Source organism: Heloderma suspectum, chromosome 1, assembly GCF_057233095.1.
Source record: "Heloderma suspectum isolate Gila_16-S chromosome 1, 16-S_ref, whole genome shotgun sequence".
Taxonomy (NCBI): domain Eukaryota; kingdom Metazoa; phylum Chordata; class Lepidosauria; order Squamata; family Helodermatidae; genus Heloderma; species Heloderma suspectum.
The window spans coordinates 119,049,345-119,070,502 of record NC_139458.1 but is presented as its reverse complement, the minus strand read 5'-3'; the positions used below and the strand labels follow the sequence as shown (position 1 = coordinate 119,070,502).

The 21,158-nt window shown below is 42.9% G+C and overlaps 1 protein-coding gene across 26 annotated transcripts in view; it reads left to right on the top strand.

Annotated features, from left to right (window-relative positions):
• SOX6 (SRY-box transcription factor 6) overlaps positions 1-21,158 on the top strand; it is a 613,575-nt gene that overhangs the window by 313,145 nt on the left and 279,272 nt on the right. For all 26 annotated transcript variants that reach the window (XM_084855012.1, XM_084855004.1, XM_084855009.1 and 23 more), the window contains one exon: positions 6,720-6,809. In XM_084855012.1, coding sequence (XP_084711138.1) covers positions 6,720-6,809 — 90 coding nt within the window. The remainder of the gene's footprint in view (positions 1-6,719; positions 6,810-21,158) is intronic.

The window sequence follows — 21,158 nt, the reverse complement described above, 5'->3', positions numbered from 1 at the left end:
GAAAAAAGACAGAATTGTTCCACAATGCATTGTGCTTGGTAGAGCTAGGAGCCCACCATCTGGAAGCACCCTCAGGCTACTAAAACATGATAGGGCTAGTGGTAAAAGGGAGAAGGCTATCTCATTGCTCTACAAAAATAATCATCTATATACAGCCATAATCATTCAGAAGGTATGTTAAGCTGATGTAAATGTCTGATCTTGTGCCTTATTACAAGATATTTTTCACTCCTGAAAAAGCCTAACCTGGACCCAGAGGATGTTAACAATTATAGGCCAGCGGCCAACATCCCCTTCCTGGGCAAGGTGCTTGAGCGGGTGGTTGTAGGACAGGTCCAGGCACTGTTGAATGAAATGGATTATCTAGATCCATTTCAATCAGGCTGCAGGCCTGGTTTTGGAATGGAAACTGCCTTGGTCGCCCTGTGGGATGACCTCTGCCGGGAGAGGGACAGGGGGAGTGCGACCCTGTTGATTCTGCTGGACCTCTCAGCGGCTTTCGATACCATCGACCATGGTATCCTTCTGGATAGGTTGTCTGGGTTAGGAGTTGGAGGCACTGCACTACAGTGGTTCCGCTCCTACTTGGATGGCCGATTCCAGAAGGTGGTGCTGGGGGATTATTGCTCTGTGCCATGGCAATTGTGCCATGGGGTTCCACAGGGCTCTATTTTATCCCCCATGCTGTTTAACATCTACATGAAACCGCTGGGGGAGGTTATCCGGAGGTGTGGGCTGCATCAATATGCAGATGACACCCAGCTCTACCTCTCTTTCTCATCAAAACCAGGTGAGGCAGTGGCTGTTCTGAATCAGTGCCTGGGCACGGTAATGGACTGGATGAGGGCCAATAAACTGAAACTCAATCCAGACAAGATGGAGGTACTATTAGTGGGTGGTTCATCTGCCCGTAGTGATGTATGAAAGGGATTTACCTGGTCCCGCAGCTTGCTTCGCGGTGGGGGGGAGGCGCTTCGGTTCTCCCCACAAGGTTCAGGCCAGGGGGGGAGGCGCCCCGCCTCGCCCGGCCGAAATTCAGGCTGGGGGGGGAGGCGCCTTGCCCGGCCGAAATTCAGGCCGGGGAATAGCGCCCCATCTCCCCGGCTGTGAAATAAAAAGTGAAACAAACAAACAAACAAACAACACCCGTGATAGGCTACGTAACGATTTACGCAGCCTATCAAGGCTAGATTTCCAAAGTCAGCCGTGATAGGCTACGTTAATCGTTACGTAGCCTATCACGGGTGACTTTGAAAGAAAAAAAAAAGCGCGTACGCAAATGGCGGCGCCCATGGGCGCCGCCATTTGCATTCCTTATTTGGTCCTGGTAGTTTACGTAAAGATTTACGTAGACTACAGCGAAAATAAGGGCAACGCAAATAGCATTGCCCTTATTTTCGCCGTAGTCTACGTAAATCTTTACGTAGACTAGCTGGGACCAAATAAGGAACGCAAATGGCGGCGCCCATGGGTATGCACTTTTTTTTTTTCAAAGTCACCCGTGATAGGCTACGTAATGATTAACGTAGCCTATCATGGCTGACTTTGGAAATCTAGCTGTGATAGGCTGCGTTAATCGTTACGTAGCCTATCACGGGTGTTTTTTTTTTTTTTTACTTTATTTTGTAATGGCGGCGGCGGTGGCAGCCGGTCGGAAGACCGGCTGCCGCCCCCGCCGAACCGCCGCTGAACTGCCGCCGGGACCCGCCGCCGAGAGGGACATTCTAGGGAGGTAAGTCCCATCCCGGTGGGGTGGCGGGGGGGTGGCGGAGAATTTCACCAACAATATCGGGGGGCCGAATGCGTTGGCATTCGGCCTCCCTGAGATTCGTGGAGAAATTCACAGCCATCCCTGTCTGCCCAGCTAGGTGATATTCAACCTGTTCTGGAGGGGGTTGCACTCCCCCTAAAGGATCAGGTTCGTAGTTTGGGAGTGCTGTTGGATCCAGAACTGTCACTTGAGGCACAGGTGAACTCAGTGGCACGGAGCACTTTTTATCAGCTTAGGCTGGTATACCAACTACGCCCTTATCTGGACAGAGATAGCCTAGCTACTGTTATCCATGCTCTGATAACTTCTTGTCTGGATTACTGCAATGCGTTATACGTGGGGCTGCCTTTGAAAACGGTCCGGAAACTTCAGCTGGTCCAAAATAGGGCAGCAAGATTGTTAACAGGGACTGGCCTGTGAGCTCATATTACGCCAATACTTTTCCAGCTGCACTGGCTGCCAGTCCATTTCCGGGCCTGATTCAAAGTGCTGGTGTTAACATTCAAAGCCCTTAATGGCTTGGGGCCAGGTTACCTGAAGGATCGCCTCCTCCCATATGTGCCTGCCCGGACCTTAAGATCATCGTCAGCGGCCCTTCTCCATGAGCCTCTGCCAAAGGAAGTGAGGTGGGTGGCTACTAGGAGGAAGGCTTTTTCTGCTGTGGCACCCCGGCTCTGGAATGAGCTCCCTAGTCAGGTTCGCCTGGCACCTACATTGTATTCCTTTCGGCGCCAGGTGAAGACCTTTTTATTTTCCCAGGCATTTTAGCTTTCTAAATTTTTATCTTTGCTGTTTTAAATCTGTATTTTAAACTCCTGCACTGCTGCTAGGTTTTATTGTGGTTGTATTGTTATATTGTGGTTTTAATGTTCTATATATTTTAAATTGTTTTATTGTGTGTTGTTTGGTTTTAATTTTTGTGAACCGCCCAGAGAGCTTCGGCTATTGGGCGGTATAGAAATAAATAAATAAATAAATAAATAAATAATTCGATATCTTAAGCACATGTGATTTGCAGGATTCGTAGTTGCAGAATCACATGTTTAGAATAATTGCATGATAATACTGAAATTTATAGAAAAGAGCATTTTTGTTTTTTGAATAGGTTAGCACATACAAATATAGTTCATAGGCTGATGGCAGAGAATCAAAAATATTTATAAGGAGTAATCCATCCTGCTGAATCCAGCTGTGAAAGAGCATGGTTTTAGTATTCATTTTCAAATGTGACCACAGTTGCAGTTTTATCTGTAGAATTAGAACTAGGTGTTACTATTCCGAAGATAATTACTATGTAGATTCTAACCCGTATCCAGCGCTATCTGTGCACACAACTCCTGAACCAGAGCCTCTCCACATTTACTGCAGTGGAGGCCCCCCTGCCATTAAAATGAGGGAAGGCCTTGAGGCCAGGGAAGCTTTGCTGCTGCAGGAAACCATGGGGCTGGCCTGGCTGTATTAACCCAGTTCTAAAGTACATTGGGAAACATTTTTATAACTAACTCTCCCTCCATTGTACATGAACATATTTAACGATGGTAGAACAATTCAGAGAAAGGAAGCTGTAACATCTGAATTCTGTCTCTACTGTACATGAAAGTATTTAAAGATGGTAGAAACATCCACTGAAAGGAAGTTGTAACTTTTTGTGGATCATGGCTACCGAGCATAAACCTGAAAAATGTAAGTCCACTCGGGACATAAAATTCTTAACTGTGCATCATCCCATTAATTTCACTGGACCATGTGTTAACTTTCGATTGTTCCCTTGGCACTTAGATTAGATTTTTTAATCCCTTCCCCCAATGACACTCAGAACCTTTGTATGCATGTAAACATACATATGCATGTAAACATACATATGTGGGCAGAAGGACACAGCGTTCACATGCAGTACTAAACCATAATTTAGTGCTACGTGCACAAAGAGAAAGGAAATCTGTGTGAAGCACTTGCCTTATGGTTCCCTCCCCTCCACCCACCCCCGGCCCCACATGACTGATAGAGGAATAAACCAGGATTCAGATTTGCTTTAGCAGATTCCTGGGTTGTCGTTATATGTGAACAAGGGATTTTGGCATAAAATGAACTCTAGTTTGTTAAACAGGCCAGCAAAACAACCTAGGGTCTGTTGTTGGACAGTTTAGCAATTGCCTGGAGTTTCTTTTAAACCACAATTCCTTGCTGGATGAAATGCCAGGAATCTGCTAAAGTGAAACTGAATTCTGGTTTATTACTCCTCCTTGCATGGGAAGATGAGATGGGAGAAGGGAGCATGCAGGCTTGAGGCTTCACACAGGCTCCTTTCTGCTCATGCATGTGGTGCTAAACTGTGGTGTAGCATCACATAAGGATGTTCCTATTCTGGATTGCAAAGTGTTTGTCAATAGATAAACTTCAGGTTAGGCAACCATGCGTTTTGCATGTTCTTCCTTCTCAGAATTTGATGGTTATTTCAATTCGTATTAATGTCACCATGAGAATTAATTTTAGCAGACTTTAGTTTCTTAATATTATTTCTGTTTTGTGATACTTGGGATATTGCCTAACCACAAAGATTTGGATTGTTCTTTCACTGGCCACAATCTGATACATGAAAATCTATCATAGCAGGGCTGTTTAAATGTTTTAAGATATTTTCCACTTGCTGAGATATATTTTTTTTAAAAAGCAAAGCAAGCTACAGTCGTTTATGTGTGTGTTATCAATGGAGAGGTCGCTAGATTGACTTTATACATATTAATTGTCTCTTTTGTTGGATTAAAAAATACTTCTCAGTTTATGCAAGTCTTTAAAAAAATGACAACATAAAAAGTGATTTTAGATTCAATGGCATCTTTCTGCTTCTTGATACTATAATTCATTTTACCTTAATGCCTTTTTGTCATAAATTGGGAGCAGGTGTCCCAGTTAACATATTTTATTTGTAACTTTCAGTAGATACCAATATAAAGCAAACATTCTTCATTTTTGTAGGGATAAGGGGGCTTGAAATTTTGGCTGGGCATAAGATAGACATCTTTTAAACTGATATCACAGAAAATGACAAATTATAATGTTCTATTGATAATTGATGGTTATTTGTTGATTCTTCTATTATCTGGCCAAAACTCATAAAAGTAATAGAGGCTTGAATTGTTAAAATTAAATTATTTGTTTTATTGTGTAACAAGTATTTTAATGCTGTCTATTGCAACTTCGAGCTTCTTAATTTTGCTCTTTTTTTGAAAGGATATAATTAGTAAATTGGCTTTCCTACTACAATATTACTTGGGAGAAAATACACAAGCTGTTTTGTCTTTCCAAAGATGCTCATACGATGTTGTAACCACAACTTGCTTAAAGACTGTACTTCAACATTTTCGTATGATAAAATGGCAACGTGTAAAACTCATGTGGGCTTACAGATCTGAGTCTTACTGCATTGGTTGGCTGTGTTTGGATGTAACACTAAATCATGGTTTAGCATTATAAGAATTAGCTGCAGGCTGCAGCGAACTGAGGAACAGATTAGAAACTTCATTCTGTTTTAATGAACTACAGTCTAGTATTTCATCCTACCCATAAACTGTGGTTAATCTTAACTACGGTTAGTTGAGAGAAGCCAGCTTCATAAACTATAGTTAAGATTAGCCACAGTTTGTTTGGATTTGGACATCATGTCAAGCAGTGGTTAATCTAAGTGAAAGCTTCCAAACTTCTCCTTGTGGCTGCGCCAGAGATGGAGGGGAGTACATGAGAACAAGCATTGTGGTGGCTCATTCCCATAACCATAACCATGGTTTAGCATGACAACCAAATAAGGCAAATAACCTTCTGACAAATAACCTTCTCACTGCCCTTTAAGCTTCCTTTTCCCATGCCTAATCCATACCATATCTTTCCATGATAAGGGGCATAAAGGGTAGGGGGAATGAAACGTTCCTCCTCTCCTGCCTTACCTTGTTGATGCTGGAAGTGAGCTGGAGACAATTGTTTAAGGCAACAGAGCACAGTGATAGGGGCAGGTTTTGTATATATACGCATTTGGAAAGGTTTGGGTTGCTATGCCTGCCTCTGTCATATACATCCCAGGCTCTAGAGGTTCAGGCACACACCATCACTACAGTATAAGGTGGGATGTGAGTGTTCCATGCATAAAGCTGTTTGCATGTAGGCTTTATTTCTGAAGAAGAACTGTACAAATCAGGCCTATGCACAAACAGCCCTACATGGTGGCAGAAGTGTGTGTCTGCTTGCTCACTCCTCCAGCACGCAAAGAAGATCTTTGTCCTGGTAACTGTGTGAACGGGTCATGCGTGAGGCCATAATGACATGCAGAGTTGCTTGGGGTGACCTTACTGCAGCATCAACCTACATTTTGGAAAATGAACAAGGCCTGTTGGTTATCGTCTTATTATAACATGTTATTGCCAGTTCTAGATAAATAGATTTGTGTTTATTTTAATAATAGGTTCGGTGTACAAAGTGCTTTACATTCAACTTACCTACACAACTATGCGAAGTAGGTTAAGTGTGCGCGTGTGTGTGCATGCATGCGTGATAGAGACTGAAAGTCTTCATGGCTGAAAGTGAATGTGAATCTAGGGCTACAGTATCCAAACATAACACTTCATCTGATATAGAACATTAGTAGTCATTGACAAAACTGAGGAGTCCACGTTGGTGACATCTCCTGCCCAAACATTTTTGCTGCTGCTGCTAAGTCACATTTAGTTGTAGGTAGTTGTTGCCAACTTAGCAGAGCTGAGAGCTACAATGCCATGCTGGTGCAACATTGACTTCTGTTCATAACACAGGCACAACAGCAGCAGATATTGTGACACTGAACTGAAGTAGCATTCTATCCAAAACACATATGTTCAGGTTTATCAGCTCAAACCATCTATCCGTTGGTTTAATAAACAATAGTTCTTTATTAATGTTTCCCCCCCCCTTCTTTTAATAGATTCATCTTGCATGGAAAAATTGCTTTCTAAAGACTGGAAGGAGAAAATGGAAAGATTAAACACAAGTGAACTCCTTGGAGAAATTAAAGGTACAGTATAATGTAGGCACCTGGTTTTAATTTGAAAAGTAGTCCTGTAAAAAGATTTTGAAATGGTGCAAAAGCCTCCTATTGAAGTACACCCTGAATTCTCAAGAATTCTAATGTGACTTCTATCCTTGGGGTGAAGCAGATGTCCTTTCAGTGAAGAAGACTGAATTGCTTGTGTTATGTCCAGATGATTTTATTTTGTGGATCTGAACTGTCAAAGAATTACTGAACTCTACAGGGTGGGGTTGTGTGCTTAAGAATCATAGAATCATAGCATAGTAGGGTTGGAAAGGGCCTATAAGACCATCGAGTCCAACCCCCAAGTCTGCATGAATCTCCTGGTTGGTCCATTTTGCACTGGAGCAGTTTGAGTTGTGGAATCTACACAGTTGATGGCGTCCTATAGTGAACATGGAGGTGTATGTGTGTGGGAGTTCTGGGGGAAAGTTACTTTCATTTCCACAGGGTACCCCCCATGTTCCAGTTGTATGCTACAGCAGTGGCTAATCAAGAGCATATGAATAAGTTGTCAGGTTGTTTCCTTAAACCACAATTCTCAGATAATGCACTGTAGGGTAATGTCAGCCCTGTACATCTAGTACAAAACCTTATTTGAAAATGTAGGGCAGGGATAAGGGACATGTGCCCCTCCAGATGTTATTGAACTACAAGTCCCATCATCCCTAACCATTGGCCATGCTTGCTGGGACAGATGTGGAAGCTGCAGTACAACAACATCTGGAGGACCTCAGCTCCCCCACCCAAGAAGCTTTTGGGTTTTATTACTTTTTATATTTGTTTTGTGTAGACATTCCTTGCCCTGTCCCAGTGTTACTGATAGTTTAGAGCAAGGCTATGAAGCAATACTGTAAGAAGAAAACAAGCAAGGTGATTAGAGAAAAGAATCTCAATTGTAAGAAACAAAGGTGTGGTTCTGCAAGGAAGAGCTGCTCTTTGCACTGACTGTTACTGAGGGGTTGTTTACTTTATCAGAAGGAAGGCGTTGTTCTTAAGGATAAATGAAGCACATATTCTCCCTTTGAAAAAAGTGCCCTTCTGTTTCAAGATTGGCATCTCAGTTATGGGGAAGTGTGCCAGGAAAAAAGGGGGAAAAAACAGTCATGCTATTTTGTGCCAGCATCACACATGTTCGTGATGCCAACCTTGTTTGCCAAAACACACACAGGATAAAAATATTAGTAATAATACAATGCATATAGTGGAAGATGCATATTGTCTAAAATAGACATGATCACTTTTAAATTTAGATTCTGTATCCATTTCTCATAGTTGTGATAAGCCAGTGTGGTCTAGTGGTTAGAGAGTTGGACTGGGACTGGGGAGACCTGAGTTCCAGACCCCACTTGGCCATGAGGCTCACTGGGTGACTTTGGACCAGTCACTGACTCTCAGCCCAACCTACCCCACAGGGTTGTTGTGGGGATAAAATGGAGAGGAGGAAAACCATGTATGCTACTTTGGGCTCGTCCATGCATAACTAAGAGAAACAATAAAAATAAAAACTGCTCTCCAACTCACTGTGCAATAGTTTTGTTCACAATTATTTATATGTTGCACATAGAACTTACTGTTCACCAGAAATTTCTCCTGCACTGATCCCAGTGAAATGAATGGGAGATGATTGCTGCCTTTTTCATTTGAATGTCTGTGATCTTTTAGACTGGAGAAGGTCTGAGAGGACCATGCCTGTAAACTGCTAAATCCTAGTCAGTGAACTGCTAAATCCTAGTCACTGTGAAATAGAAGTCTGATCACATAGGGTACACTGCTAGACAGCTCAGAGTTTGGTTCACTGGGTGCTTGTATATGTATATGAGCAATGGACAAGATCCAAAGAACCATAAAATGAATTCTGGGAGCTCAAGGAGCTGTAGCATTGTTTTCCTTCAACATCAGTTCCCCATGCCATGGAGCAAAATGCTTCAGAAATGCTCTAAAATAGCTTGTGATATGGTGTAGGGACCAGGTCTTCAAAGATAAAAGCTCAGCATGAACCTTAAAAAGCTTGTGTGAGCCTTAAACAGCTCTTTGGATTCCAACCAATATTAACTAATGGGAAATAGCTTCTTTACAAGTATGTCTTTTAGTAATTTTGCATGCAAAATTTCTCCCCCTTTCTCTGTGTAGCTATTGTAAAGGTTCAGGTATCCTATGATTTGAAGCAACCCATTTCTCTCTCTCCCCCAACCCCCATTTTTCAACTTCTTAGATTTTCTTTCCCAGTCGCATATCGTTTGTCACCGTTAATAGGGTGTTTTTAGTTTCACGTGTCAGCATAAATCTCTTACTTAGCAGAGTCCGGCAAGCATCATGCTATTGTCCCATTGAAATACCCTGCAGTGGTTTCTCTCAGCATAAAGGGCCTTTGAAGATCAAATAAAGAAGATCCATACATAACATAAGCAATTGCGTTATCTCCAAGAGTCATAATTGTTCTAACAGTCCTGTAGATGGATGGCTTCTGGGTCCCCATCTAGTGGGTGAAGTGTTCTGGCTTCCATTTCTGGAGGAGCTTACTACTGGAACATAATCTATATTTATAGGCTTTGTGGCTTAAATGTCACATGCTGTCTTTCTTTGTATAGTATGCTCTATTTTGGGAGAGACATTGACTGATGTGCTTGGCTTTGCCAACTGCAGAAATGCATTTGCATTGTATGGCTCTATGAGTTTCACACAGTTCTTTAATTCCCCCTTTAGAAGACATAACATTAGGATATCTTCTTTTTAAAATAAAACAAATCCAAAGCTTTTGTTTTGTATATGATTTCTAATTCTGGTGATATTACTTCCAGGAAGGCTTGTGCGGGTTTCTAGGCTTTTAAAGCTTGACAGAGAAGACCTGCTCTTCACACTCTATAAAATACACTAAGCATATTCCTTGATCTATATCAAGTTTCATGCAGATGACTTGTGGTAGAAATAGCTGTTTGTCTTTTCAGTAGCCAGGGGAAAAGAATCATGAGGAACAATGGTATGCATCTTGTAATTGTGATACTTTTCTGGAATAGGTTGGTGACCATTCTGTGAAAATTGTTGTACTATGTTGTGGCTACAAGTGCTGCCTCCTGTAGTTTTTTCAGAGGAAGGTATAAAGTAAGATAATCGCTATTACAGTTGTAGTAAGAGTTCAGAAAGAGGGAAATGTAGTTTAGCTGTCAGAAATTCAGCGTGCATGATAACAGAATACGCAGGAACATTGTGAGTAAAAGATAGCTGAAGATATTACCATATTAGTTTTCTTTGCAGTTATTCGAAATGTGCAGAAATTATTTGTCTAAGAGGGCTAAAATCCCTTTGGGCAAAACATGAGTGTACAGCATCCTACATATATATATATATATATATATATATATATATATATTATATATTATAGGAGCGCCCATAGGTTTTTAATTATGCCACTTTGTATGGTTGTAGATATTTCAAAGCTTCCTTTTGTGCTCTCTGTTATAAACGTCTTTTACTTCTTTTGAAGTCTACATGATATACATATGAGCAATTAAAAACACAGCTCAGGGTTGGAGACATAAGATCTTCTTAATTAAAACTCAAACAAAAGCTACAAGCAACCCCCCCCCCCTATGATTAAGGTCTAAAGTGTTAGGATATATTAGAATCATTGTTAACTGCTAGGGTTTAGAAAATCAATATACAGAAAAAAGATAAGTTGGTTCCAATTAGAGAAATCAATGTAAATACTGAAGAGGGGGAGCCTTAAACATAGTAGGAGGTCCTGATTAGTAATATACTACAGGACATTAAATTATTTTTTAGTGATGAATTTATTAAAGTATAAATAAAATATTTAATTGTCCAGATGCTGATCAAATTTGCAGATGACACAAAATTGGGCGGGATAGCTAATAACTTGGAAGACAGAAACAAAATTCAAAGTGATCTTGATAGACTGGAGTACTGGGCAGAAAATCACAGAATGAAATTTAATAGGGATGAATGCCAAGTTCTAGGTAGGGGTGGACGAAAGTCCCTTACCTGTCGTCGAAGGACGTTCGCGGTGGGGGGGAGGCGCTTCGCTGCTCCCACCGCGAAGTTCAGGCCGGGGGGGAGGCTTCCTGCCTCGTCCCGGCCGAAATTCAGGCCGGGGGGGAGGCTTCCCGCCTCACCCCGGCCGAAATTCAGGCCGGGGAGGAAGCTTCCCGCCTTGCCCGGCCGCGAACGCGAAAGTTTTTTTTTTTAAAAAAACGCCCCCTGATAGGCTACGTGACGATTCACGTAGCCTATCATGGCTAGATCTGCAAAGTCAGCCGTGATAGGCTACGTCAATCGTCACGTAGCCTATCACGGGTGACTTAAAAAAAAAAAAAAAAAAAGTGCATACGCTAATGGCGGCCCCCATAGGGAGCCGCCATTCGCGTTCCTTATTTAGTCGCTGTAGTCTACGTAAATGTTTACGTAGACTACGGCGAAAATAAGGGCAACGCAAATAGCGTTGCCCTTATTTTCGCCGTAGTCTACGTAAACATTTACGTAGACTACAGCGACCAAATAAGGAACGGGAATGGCGGCTCCCTATGGGGGCCGCCATTATCCGTACGTGCTTTTTTTTTTTTTAAAGTCACCCGTGATAGGCTACGTGACGATCGACGTAGCCTATCACGGCTGACTTTGCAAATCTAGCCGTGATAGGCTACGTGAATCGTCACGTAGCCTATCAGGGGGCGTTTTTTTTTTCTTTGATTGCAATGGTGGCGGCGGCAGCCGGTCGAAAGACCAGCTGCCGCTCCCGCCCCGCTCTAACACCTGCCGAACCGCCGGCCGGACCCACCACCGGGAGGGACATTCGGTGAAGGTAAGTCCCGTCCCGGGGGGGGGGTGCGGGGTGCGGGGGGGGGGGTTCGGAGGATTTCTCCCTGAAACTTGTTCCGGGGGCCGAACACGTTGGCGCTCGGCCCCCCGAAGTTTCGGGAAGAAATTCTCTGCCATCCCTAGTTCTAGGAAAAAGAAATCTAGGGAAAGATTCTTGCATCTAGGAAAAAGAAACCAAATGCACAGTTACAATATGGGGGATACATGGCTTAACAACACTACAAGCGAGAAGGATCTTGGAATTGTTGTAGATCACAAGCTGAATAGGAGCCAAGAATGTGATGTGGCTGCAAAAAAAGCAAATGCTCTTTTGGGCTGCATTAGCAGAAGCATAGCTTCCAAATCCCAGGAAGTACTAGTCCCCCTCTACTCAGAACTGGTTAGGCCTCATCTGGAGTACTGTGTCCAGTTCTGGGCACCACACTTTAAGAAGGATGCAGACAAGCTGGAGAGGGTTCAGAGGAGGGCAATGAAGATGATCAGGGGACTGGATACCAAGCCCTATGAAGAGAGACTGAAACAGCAGGGCATGTTTAGCCTTGAGAAGAGAAGACTGAGGGGAGATATGATAGCGCTCTTCAAGTACTTGAAAGGTTGTCACAGAGCGGAAGGCCAGGATCTCTTCTCGATCATCCCAGAATGCAGGACACGGAATAATGAGCTCAAGTTACAGGAAGCCAGATTCTGGCTGAAAATCAGGAAAGCTTCCTGACTGTTAGAGCAATATGGCAATGGAACCAATTACCTAGGGAGATGGTGGGCTCTCCCACACTGGAGGCATTCAAGGTGAAGCTGGACAGCCATCTGTCAGGGATGCTCTGACTTGGATTCCTGCACTGAGCAGGGGGTTGGACTCGATGGTCTTATAGGCCCCTTCCAGCCCTACTATTCTATGATTCTATGATTCTAGCACTAATATGCAGTGTAAATGTATCACTTGTATGATTTCAGATTTACCTCTCCCCATGAAGGCTCAGGGAAGTTAGCAAAAAACTATGAATGTTAAAAGTAAGGCTATGACCATCCAAAAACTAAGCATATGTAAGTTCTGTTGATTTCATTTGAAAAGCTAAGCGCATGCTTAACTCTCTCTCATTGAAATCAGTGGGAATGAAAGTGCATCATTTGGGCTTGGTCATGCCCTAAATATACGGTAAGATAGATAGCTCTTGATGTGTGCGTGGCCACTAACTACCCATTTTACCAGCCACAATGGCTGCCATAAGTACAGGATTTCTGAACCTCTATATCTCCAAATGTTTTAAATTGCATGATTAATGGATCATTCATGAATGATTTGTGTAATTAGAAGTAAATGGTGTGTATTCCTGATGTTTCCCTGAAATGTACTTTTCTTCCTCCTCCTGCATTTATTTCTTAAAAAAAAAAACTTTTGTAGGCCACCTGTTGGTTCTAACAATCCCCAAGGTGGTTTACAATACAATCAAACACAATAAAATAACTAAAACAATATTAAACAGAATTAAAGACACATATAGAAGCCAGAGAAGATGGAGAGTTAAAACTTCAGTATTATAATTTGGCACCATTGAAGGAGAGACGGAATAAAAATGTTTACTGTTGGTTTAAAAATGATCAGAGATGAAGCTGGTCTAACCTTGTTCAGCGGGAATTCCAAAATCCAGGTGGTGCTACAGAAAAGGCCCTGTCTCATGTTCCTGTTTACCAAACCCACCTCTGTGTTGGGACATAAAGCAGGATCCTAAGCCCATAATAGTAGCTTGAAAATATCAATAATCTTTCCTATGATAATATTTTGTTGCAATATAATAATTTATTCTAATCTGGCAAGATAGTGTTTTCGTGACTGAATTTTGCCATCCCAGGTGTACGGTTATAGTTACCCCATGTAAGCTACTTTTAAACCATGACTGTTGCCACTTGGTGAGCTTTAATGGTTTAAAGCAGCTTCCACGTTAACGGGTCCATAGGCCTGATTCATGTGTGCACCCCATGATGTGGAGGCTGCCAAGAATGTGCACTGTGCAGGATCTGCTCTGCAGCCAAGGCTATTTGTGTGAAGTGTCTCCAGGCAGTTCAGGTAATTTTCCATCACATCACACCACACCAAGAACCTGAAAATAAGACAGGAGAAATTGCGTCACTCCTGTAATGATGCCATTAAAAATAATTTTCTTACATGCAAATAGCCACAACTAAACCATGTCTTCACACTAGTGAATTAGCCCAGGATCAGATTATACACACACATATGGCCTTCATATTTCCTCCCCCCAAGCTGACCCTCAATTCTAGCTTGTTGGGTTGACAGTAAGGAGAAGGTTTGCTCAGAGAAAACAAGTAATTACTACAAGGAACAAATAGCCTGTAGCAGAATAATGGTCAGTATCTTGCATGGCAGCTTCACATTCCAGTCATAGCATGAGGTTTACCTCATTCTGAAGTGAGAGTAACAGGGTTGAGCAGGCCAAGCAATCCATAAAATGAGCCAGAGAGAACACACCTCTTTATGTGGATTCCTCCTAACAGAGGACTTAAACAATAGTTTGGAACGACATATCCAGAAACTAATGTTCATAAATTAAAATAGTTTAAAATGATTTAAAGCCATTATGCGCTAGATTCTTAAAGAGTTTTAAATACCTGTTCCAAATATCTTTATGCACTTAGGCCTTTAGTCCCCAGAAATGATTGACAGATTAATGTTGCTAAGGTCATGCCCCTACACATCTAATTTCAATAGTCTGTATGCTCCTCATTGTTTGTTTGTTTGTTTATTTATTTATTTATTACTCTTATATACTGCTTAATATAATAATGTCTTTAAGCAGTTTACATAGAAATATTAAACATAGCTTTTAAATATACTATTAAAACAATTTCAACTTTAATAACAGTACAAATCACATTTAAAACACACTATTAAAACATAAATGGTTTGGGTTGCGCTCAACTGTTCTTTTTTCTCACTGAGATCTTGGTGTGTTCATCTGAGCCTAACGCTGCACATTCAATGTATGTGTACTGGTACACTTAGGGAGCAATCCTATATTCCCTAAATGGCATCTGGAGGAACATAGGGTTGTTTGATTTCTGGGCTCTGAGATCAGAAACAGGTCTCTGACCTCAGAAACCAAAAACCATGCTCCCCCTTGTAGCCAGGGTGGTTCTGGCTATGTCTCTGCACTCCGAAACAGAACATGGAGATGGGAAAAGGAGGTGTTCCCAGTGGCAGAGAAGGGAGGAGACTGGGGCATTGGCTGTACAACATTTCCTATGGTCCTTCCCTCCTGCTCTGAAGAACTGCTGCTAGATGGGCAAAATTGCCTGTCTAGCAGAAATGCAGGGTGGCTGGAGAGCGGAAGCAAAGACCCTGCATTGGGTACTTGGCAGCCTCCAAGTTCGGAGGGTGCCGACTACCTTCATAGGATATTTACGTAGCCTATCACGGCAAAGAGCAGGGACGCAAATGGCGTAGCAGACGCCATTTGCGTCCCTGATCTTTGCCATGATAGGCTACGTAAATATTTACGTAGGCAATCACGGCCAAGGGCAGGGATGCAAATGGCATCCCCTACGCCGGATGCCATTTTGTTTCGCAGCCCAGCAGCAGATGGCTGCGGAATGAAGATGACGGACCCGAATGAGCTGCCGCCAGGTAGGATCGTTGGGGATACATGACGTCATGGCCATCCAGCAGCCACCCCAGAGCTTATCAGGGAAAAACTGGATTTCCTGAGACTGCTTCAAGTCCGATTCTTTTCCTTAAGGCAGGTTCTCCCTGGTATAGTTGTTGCGTGCCCCAACCCCTGCATTTAGCTCAGGTATGCTAGCCCTGCCCAGAAGTGTGCCTTTCACCATGACCCCAGTCAAGGGGTGTTTGCTCTCATTGTGCTGAATGAGGGCTGCCATCTGAATGCCCACAGAAATAACAGAGAAGCCCCTCAATTGACAGGGCACATTTTAAAGCCCAATTCCTTAAGTGCGATTAAGTGCAATCTTGAGGCTCTGATTCATTGCCTTCAGAAGTAACTACTTCACAGCTTCCTTATAGAGATCCTGTGAGGTAAAATGGGGGCTGGTTTTGGTCTCTTTCCCATGACAAACCCATTACTGTCTCCTCAGAAGTAACTCCTATTGTGGTCAATGAGGCCCTGCAGGTTACAATGGGGACTGGTTTCCATCTTTGTGTTCTCCCCCCTCTTTCCCAGCACAAGCATATGTGTGTCTACTCAGAAGTAACTCCCATTGTACTCAATGAGACTTGCTCCTGAAATGCAGGTGCATCTGGACTTTCAGGGGAAGGAGAAAGGGGGGGGGAGGAGAAGCCTTTTTGATTGGTTGCGCAGCCCCTGCCAGTCAGATGATGTTAACCCCAACCCCCACCAGGAAGTATGTTCTGTGAAGCAATTTTTACTGCTCTGGAGAACCTGCTCTCAGAGCCTTACATGGACCACATTGCAGCAAAGCTGATTCCTTTTAAAAAATCCGGTACTCCTCCATTAGCTTCTCCTTCTGTTGTTGTGGAAACACAGCCTAGGAATGTCTGGCTTTAGGTCATACTGGACAGCTGGATTCCGGAGGTTGCAACCCTTTAATAACAAATATAATATGGAAATATGGCAGAGGAATACAAGTCCAGATCCACACTCCTATAGTGTTAACCACTGCTTCACTGGATGAGTATGAGCCAGGATATGGTAACTGTTCATTTTAGTCAAACTACAAAAGGATGTGGACGTGTGTGTGTGTGTGTGTGTGTGCGTGCGTGCGTGCATCCTGCACAGTGGTGGTCTTTTTTTTCTTTAATGGAATTTGAAGGAAAACTTCTTGAAAGAAGGCAGCTTTCAATCAGATGTCACAAACATATGTACATCAATTATCCTCTGATTGCTCTGCATGTATAAGATTGCGATTCATACTTCCTGTTTTCAATGCAATGTCAAGTATGTTTGAGATTTCATTTAAGCACTTTCTATATAAGGATACTTGTCTCTCTCGTACTGCTTTCTCTGTCCCTGTATTGAATGATCTTGAATGTGGATGGTATTAAGGTTTTACCTTTCAATAAGGGAGAAAAGCAGTATGACCTAGCCAGTCAATAAAGTGCTGTTCTTTTTCCAGTCTGATATAGTTTCACTGGAATTGGCATTTTACGAATGAGGTTCTCAGAAGAAGCAAATATGATATGAAACATGTATTTTTAAAAATGTTGCTTTATCTTAGATACTACTATTGTGTACGTACTTGGTATTCTGAGAAAACTAGGGCCCAATTGGGCTTACCTCAAAATGCAAGAAGGGCCATGTAGCTTCATCCCCTGATGTCATGCAAATCATATAGCCCCTCTCCCATGCATCCATACAGGGTGAACGTCTGCAGAGAAGGGGCCTTTATGCATACACATGGAGGACTCCATGCACATAGCCGTATGTGCAAAGCACCTCTTTCTGCAGAGATTCAGACTGTATGCATGGATGCCTTGAGGAGAGCCTCACTTGACATGTGTGATGTTGGGGGTTCAAAGTACTTGGCATGCTTTCACTGATGTGTTGGGGTGAGCCCTTTCAAGGCTCAGGTCTAACTTCTATTTATTAACAATGCAAACCTATGTGGTTGGAGAGGAGTGAAGCAGCAGATTTATTGCCTTATCCCAAGCACTGCTGACCTGTGCCAGCCAGGGTGAAAAGTGTGTGTGTGTGAGGTTTTGCTAAGCTTTTCAACCTAGCAGATCTTTTTATTTTAAATCCCCTCCACATTGGAAGCAGTGTGTGTGTGTGTGTGTGTGTAAATTATTGATGCCACATCCAGGCTTGTATAGCTGAGGGCCCAATAAGGGCCCTCTTGGGAGGATGGAGCAGGTTTGGATCCAGGATTCACAGCAAGTGCCAACCTGTCCCTGGTACACTCTATTTCATGGCCTTATGCCTACTGTTGGTGGGAAGATGGGCTTTCTGCCAGTGGAGCTTTCTGTGGGTGGACCTGGGCCATGGAGGCAGACAGAGTTTCCCCACTGGCAGAGCTCCTGTCCCCTGGTGGGGGCACCTCCACCCCATCCTCCAAATCTTACAGCTGGTGGATTTGGCGGTTAGGATTGTTCTTCCTGTTCTGATGTACACATTTAACATACTGCATGAAGAACGCTGGAAATATCCTCCATGTGATGAATTCTTCATGCGGCTCTGTGACATGTAGCATGGTTGACAGTATGATTCTGCTAAATGGTGGCAAGCATTTGTATGCCTGTGTGTGGAGGGTGAAATAGGAAACTCCACACCTCCTGGAAGAATCATGTGATAGTGAATAGTGCACACTGCAGGGCTACTGTGGCAAATCCATTGTGCTGAAGCTGCTGCCTCCTTCCTTTTGTGATGAACATAAGGTGCAACTCAGTTCTCCATGTTTTGTTTTCTTCTTATCCCTTTGAATCCAACTCTTCATGTTTACAGCTGAATTATGAAAGTAGCAATGCTACAGAATAATTATCTTGGTATATTAAGTACGGTATATTAAGTAGACCCCCTTTTGTGGGTCTAGGATCCATTGCCCTGAAACCTGTTTTGTGTGTGTAAGGAGAGGATGGTAGAAAGGCCGGTTGAACTCAGACAAGTATGGAAGGATATATTTCTAATTTGATTTAGCATTTGGCAGCAGTAAATTTAAATTTGTCCCCATAATAATGTATGTAATAATTCTTGCAGAGCTATAGAGCAAAAGAATCATGCCTTCTGCTTTAAAAATGTTGCCTTATAGATTGAACTAAGTGATCAGCTAGCTTACTTATGTTTAGAACAAATTGTAATGCCTATTAAGATTTGTTTAAATAGGTTTCTATCACAACAGGTGCACAATTATTTTATGAGTAAAATATTATAAGCTTTCTAAATTAACCAGGGCAAAATGCAAGTTGCCTGATTAAATAATCAGATCTGTTGCTTAAAATGCACCTGATTTCCACAGGAATTTTAAGATGTGAAGTTCCAATCTATCTAGTAGAGTTTTTCTTTCACTCTGTAGCAACTGATTGTTTGTAGCAAGCAAGCAACTGTTCACAGAATAACTAGTTTGGTGTGTTTTACATAATTTGCCTTACATTATACAAGAGGGGGAGCACTAAAAAGCTGCTAATAATACACTGTAACAGGGAAGGCATTATGGTTTATGTTAAAAATATGGGTGTATCATGCAAAAATGATTTGGTAGTGTGCATTCAGTTGGGAGAGAAATCAGTATGAAACCCAGATAATAAGAACATCAGAATGTAAGAAGAGCCATGCTGGATCAGAGCAAGGGTCCATCTAGTCCAGCATTCTGTTCACACAGTGGCCGACCAGCTGTCGACCAAAACCCCACAAGCAGGACACAAGTGCAACAGCACCCTCCCGCCCGTGTTCCTCAACAACTGGTGTACATAGGAATACTGCCTCTGATACTGGAAGTAGCATATAGCCATCAGGACTAGCAGCCATTGATAGCCTTTTCCTCCAGGAATTTGTCTAACCCTGTTTTAAAGCCATCCACATTGCTGGCCATCACTATATCTTGTGGCTATGGATGCGGGAGAAATCCTCCATGGACCCCAGTGAGGCCGGATTCAAAAGAATCTGGCCCCCTGGAGTCCATGGAGGATCGGAAGACTTACCTCCGGCTTCTGGAGAAATCCTTGCTGGCCAGATCCTCCCTACCGGTCGGCTCCGGAGTGCCAGAGATTACGACCGCTATTGCCGTCCTGCTTTTACGTGATAGGCTACGCAGATATTTGCATAGCCTATTGCGTTAAGTAAACCATTTATGGCTGCATTTACCATAAACTAAGGCCTTTACGGCTGCAAATGGCATCCTGGATGCCATTTGCGGCCTCAGTCAATCCGGCCAACCAGCGAAACGGCAATGGCAGCCGTATCGCTGGCACTTTGGAGCCGGCCGGTGGCTGCATGGACTTGCCGCGGAGCGGAGCTGGCCGGCAAGGATTCCGGCGGGGAGGGACGGATCGCTTCCCCCCCTGTGGACCCCCACGAAGCCCAGGTAAGGGGGTTTCATACACCCCTATTTATGGCAGCAAAATCCATAATTCAGCTCTACACTGTGTGAAGAACTACTTCCTTTTATCTGTCGAGAAGCTCCCACCAATCAGCTTCATGGGATGACCCCAGGTTCTAGCATTATGAGAGAAGGAGAAAAATGCTTCCCAATCCACTTTCTCTACACCATGCATAATTTTGTACACCTCTATCATGTGAACCCTTACTCACTTCTTTTCTAAGCTAAATAACCCCAGATGTTGTAACCTTTCCTCACAGGGGAGTTGCTTCTTCCCCTTGATCATTTTAGTTGCCCTTTTCTGCATTTTTTTCCAATTCTACAATATTCTTTTTCAGGTGCAGTGACCAGAACTGTACACAGTATTCTGAGCTGGCTGCACCATAAATTATGTATATGGGCAGTATGATATTGGCAGTTTTATTTTCAGTTTCTTTTCTAATTATACCTAACAGGAAATTTTCCTTTTACACAGCAGCCACACACTGGGTAGACATTTTCACTGAGCCGGCCACCACAACCCCAAGGTCTCTTTCTTGGTCAGTTATTGCTAGCTCAGATCCCATCAGCATATGCCAAGCTGGTATTTTTTTGCCACAACAGGCATCACTTTACACTTGCTTACACTGAACTGCATTTGCCATTTAGATGCCCGTTCTCCCAGTGTGGAGAGATCCTTTTGGAGCCCTTGCAGTCCATTTTTGTTTTATCCACCTTAATTTGGTGTCATCAACAAACTTGGCCACTTTACTGCTCACTCCTAATTCCAGATCATTTATGAACAAGTTGAAAAGCATTGGTCCCAGAGTACAGATCCCTGTGGGACCCCACTGTTTACAGTCCTCCATTGGGAGAATTTATTCCTACTCTCTGCTTTCTGTACTTTAACCAGTTACTGATCCATAAGAGGACCTCTCCTCATATTCCATGACTGCTAGGTTTGCTCAGGAGTCATTGGTGAGGGACTTTGTCAAAAGCCTTTTGGAAGTCCAAGGAAACAATGTCTACTAGATCACCCCTGTTCACATGCTTATTGACACTCTCAAAGGTTAGTGAGAGAGGGCTTACCTTTATGGAAGCTATGCTGATTCTTTTTCAGAAGGCCTTGTCCTTCTATATGCCTGCTAATTTTATTTTTAGCAATGCTTTTGACCAATTTACTTGGAACAAACATTAAGCTAACTGGCCTGTAATTCCTCAGATCCCCTTTGGATCCCTTTTTAAATCCTGGCATTACATTGGGCATTCTCCAGTCCTCTGGTACAGTGGTTGATACAGTGCTGGTTCCTGTTACTGCAGCACCAACCTGTACAGTCTTCACATAGTGGAGCAAGTGAACAAATCTTCAACTAATGTACACCCCATCCACTTTTTGTAGAGCCCAGCTGTGTGATTTGGTGCATAACTGTATACATCCCTTTGCTTATTTGGCCCACACATATGATCCATGCACACTTTTTTGTGATGGGTGGAATG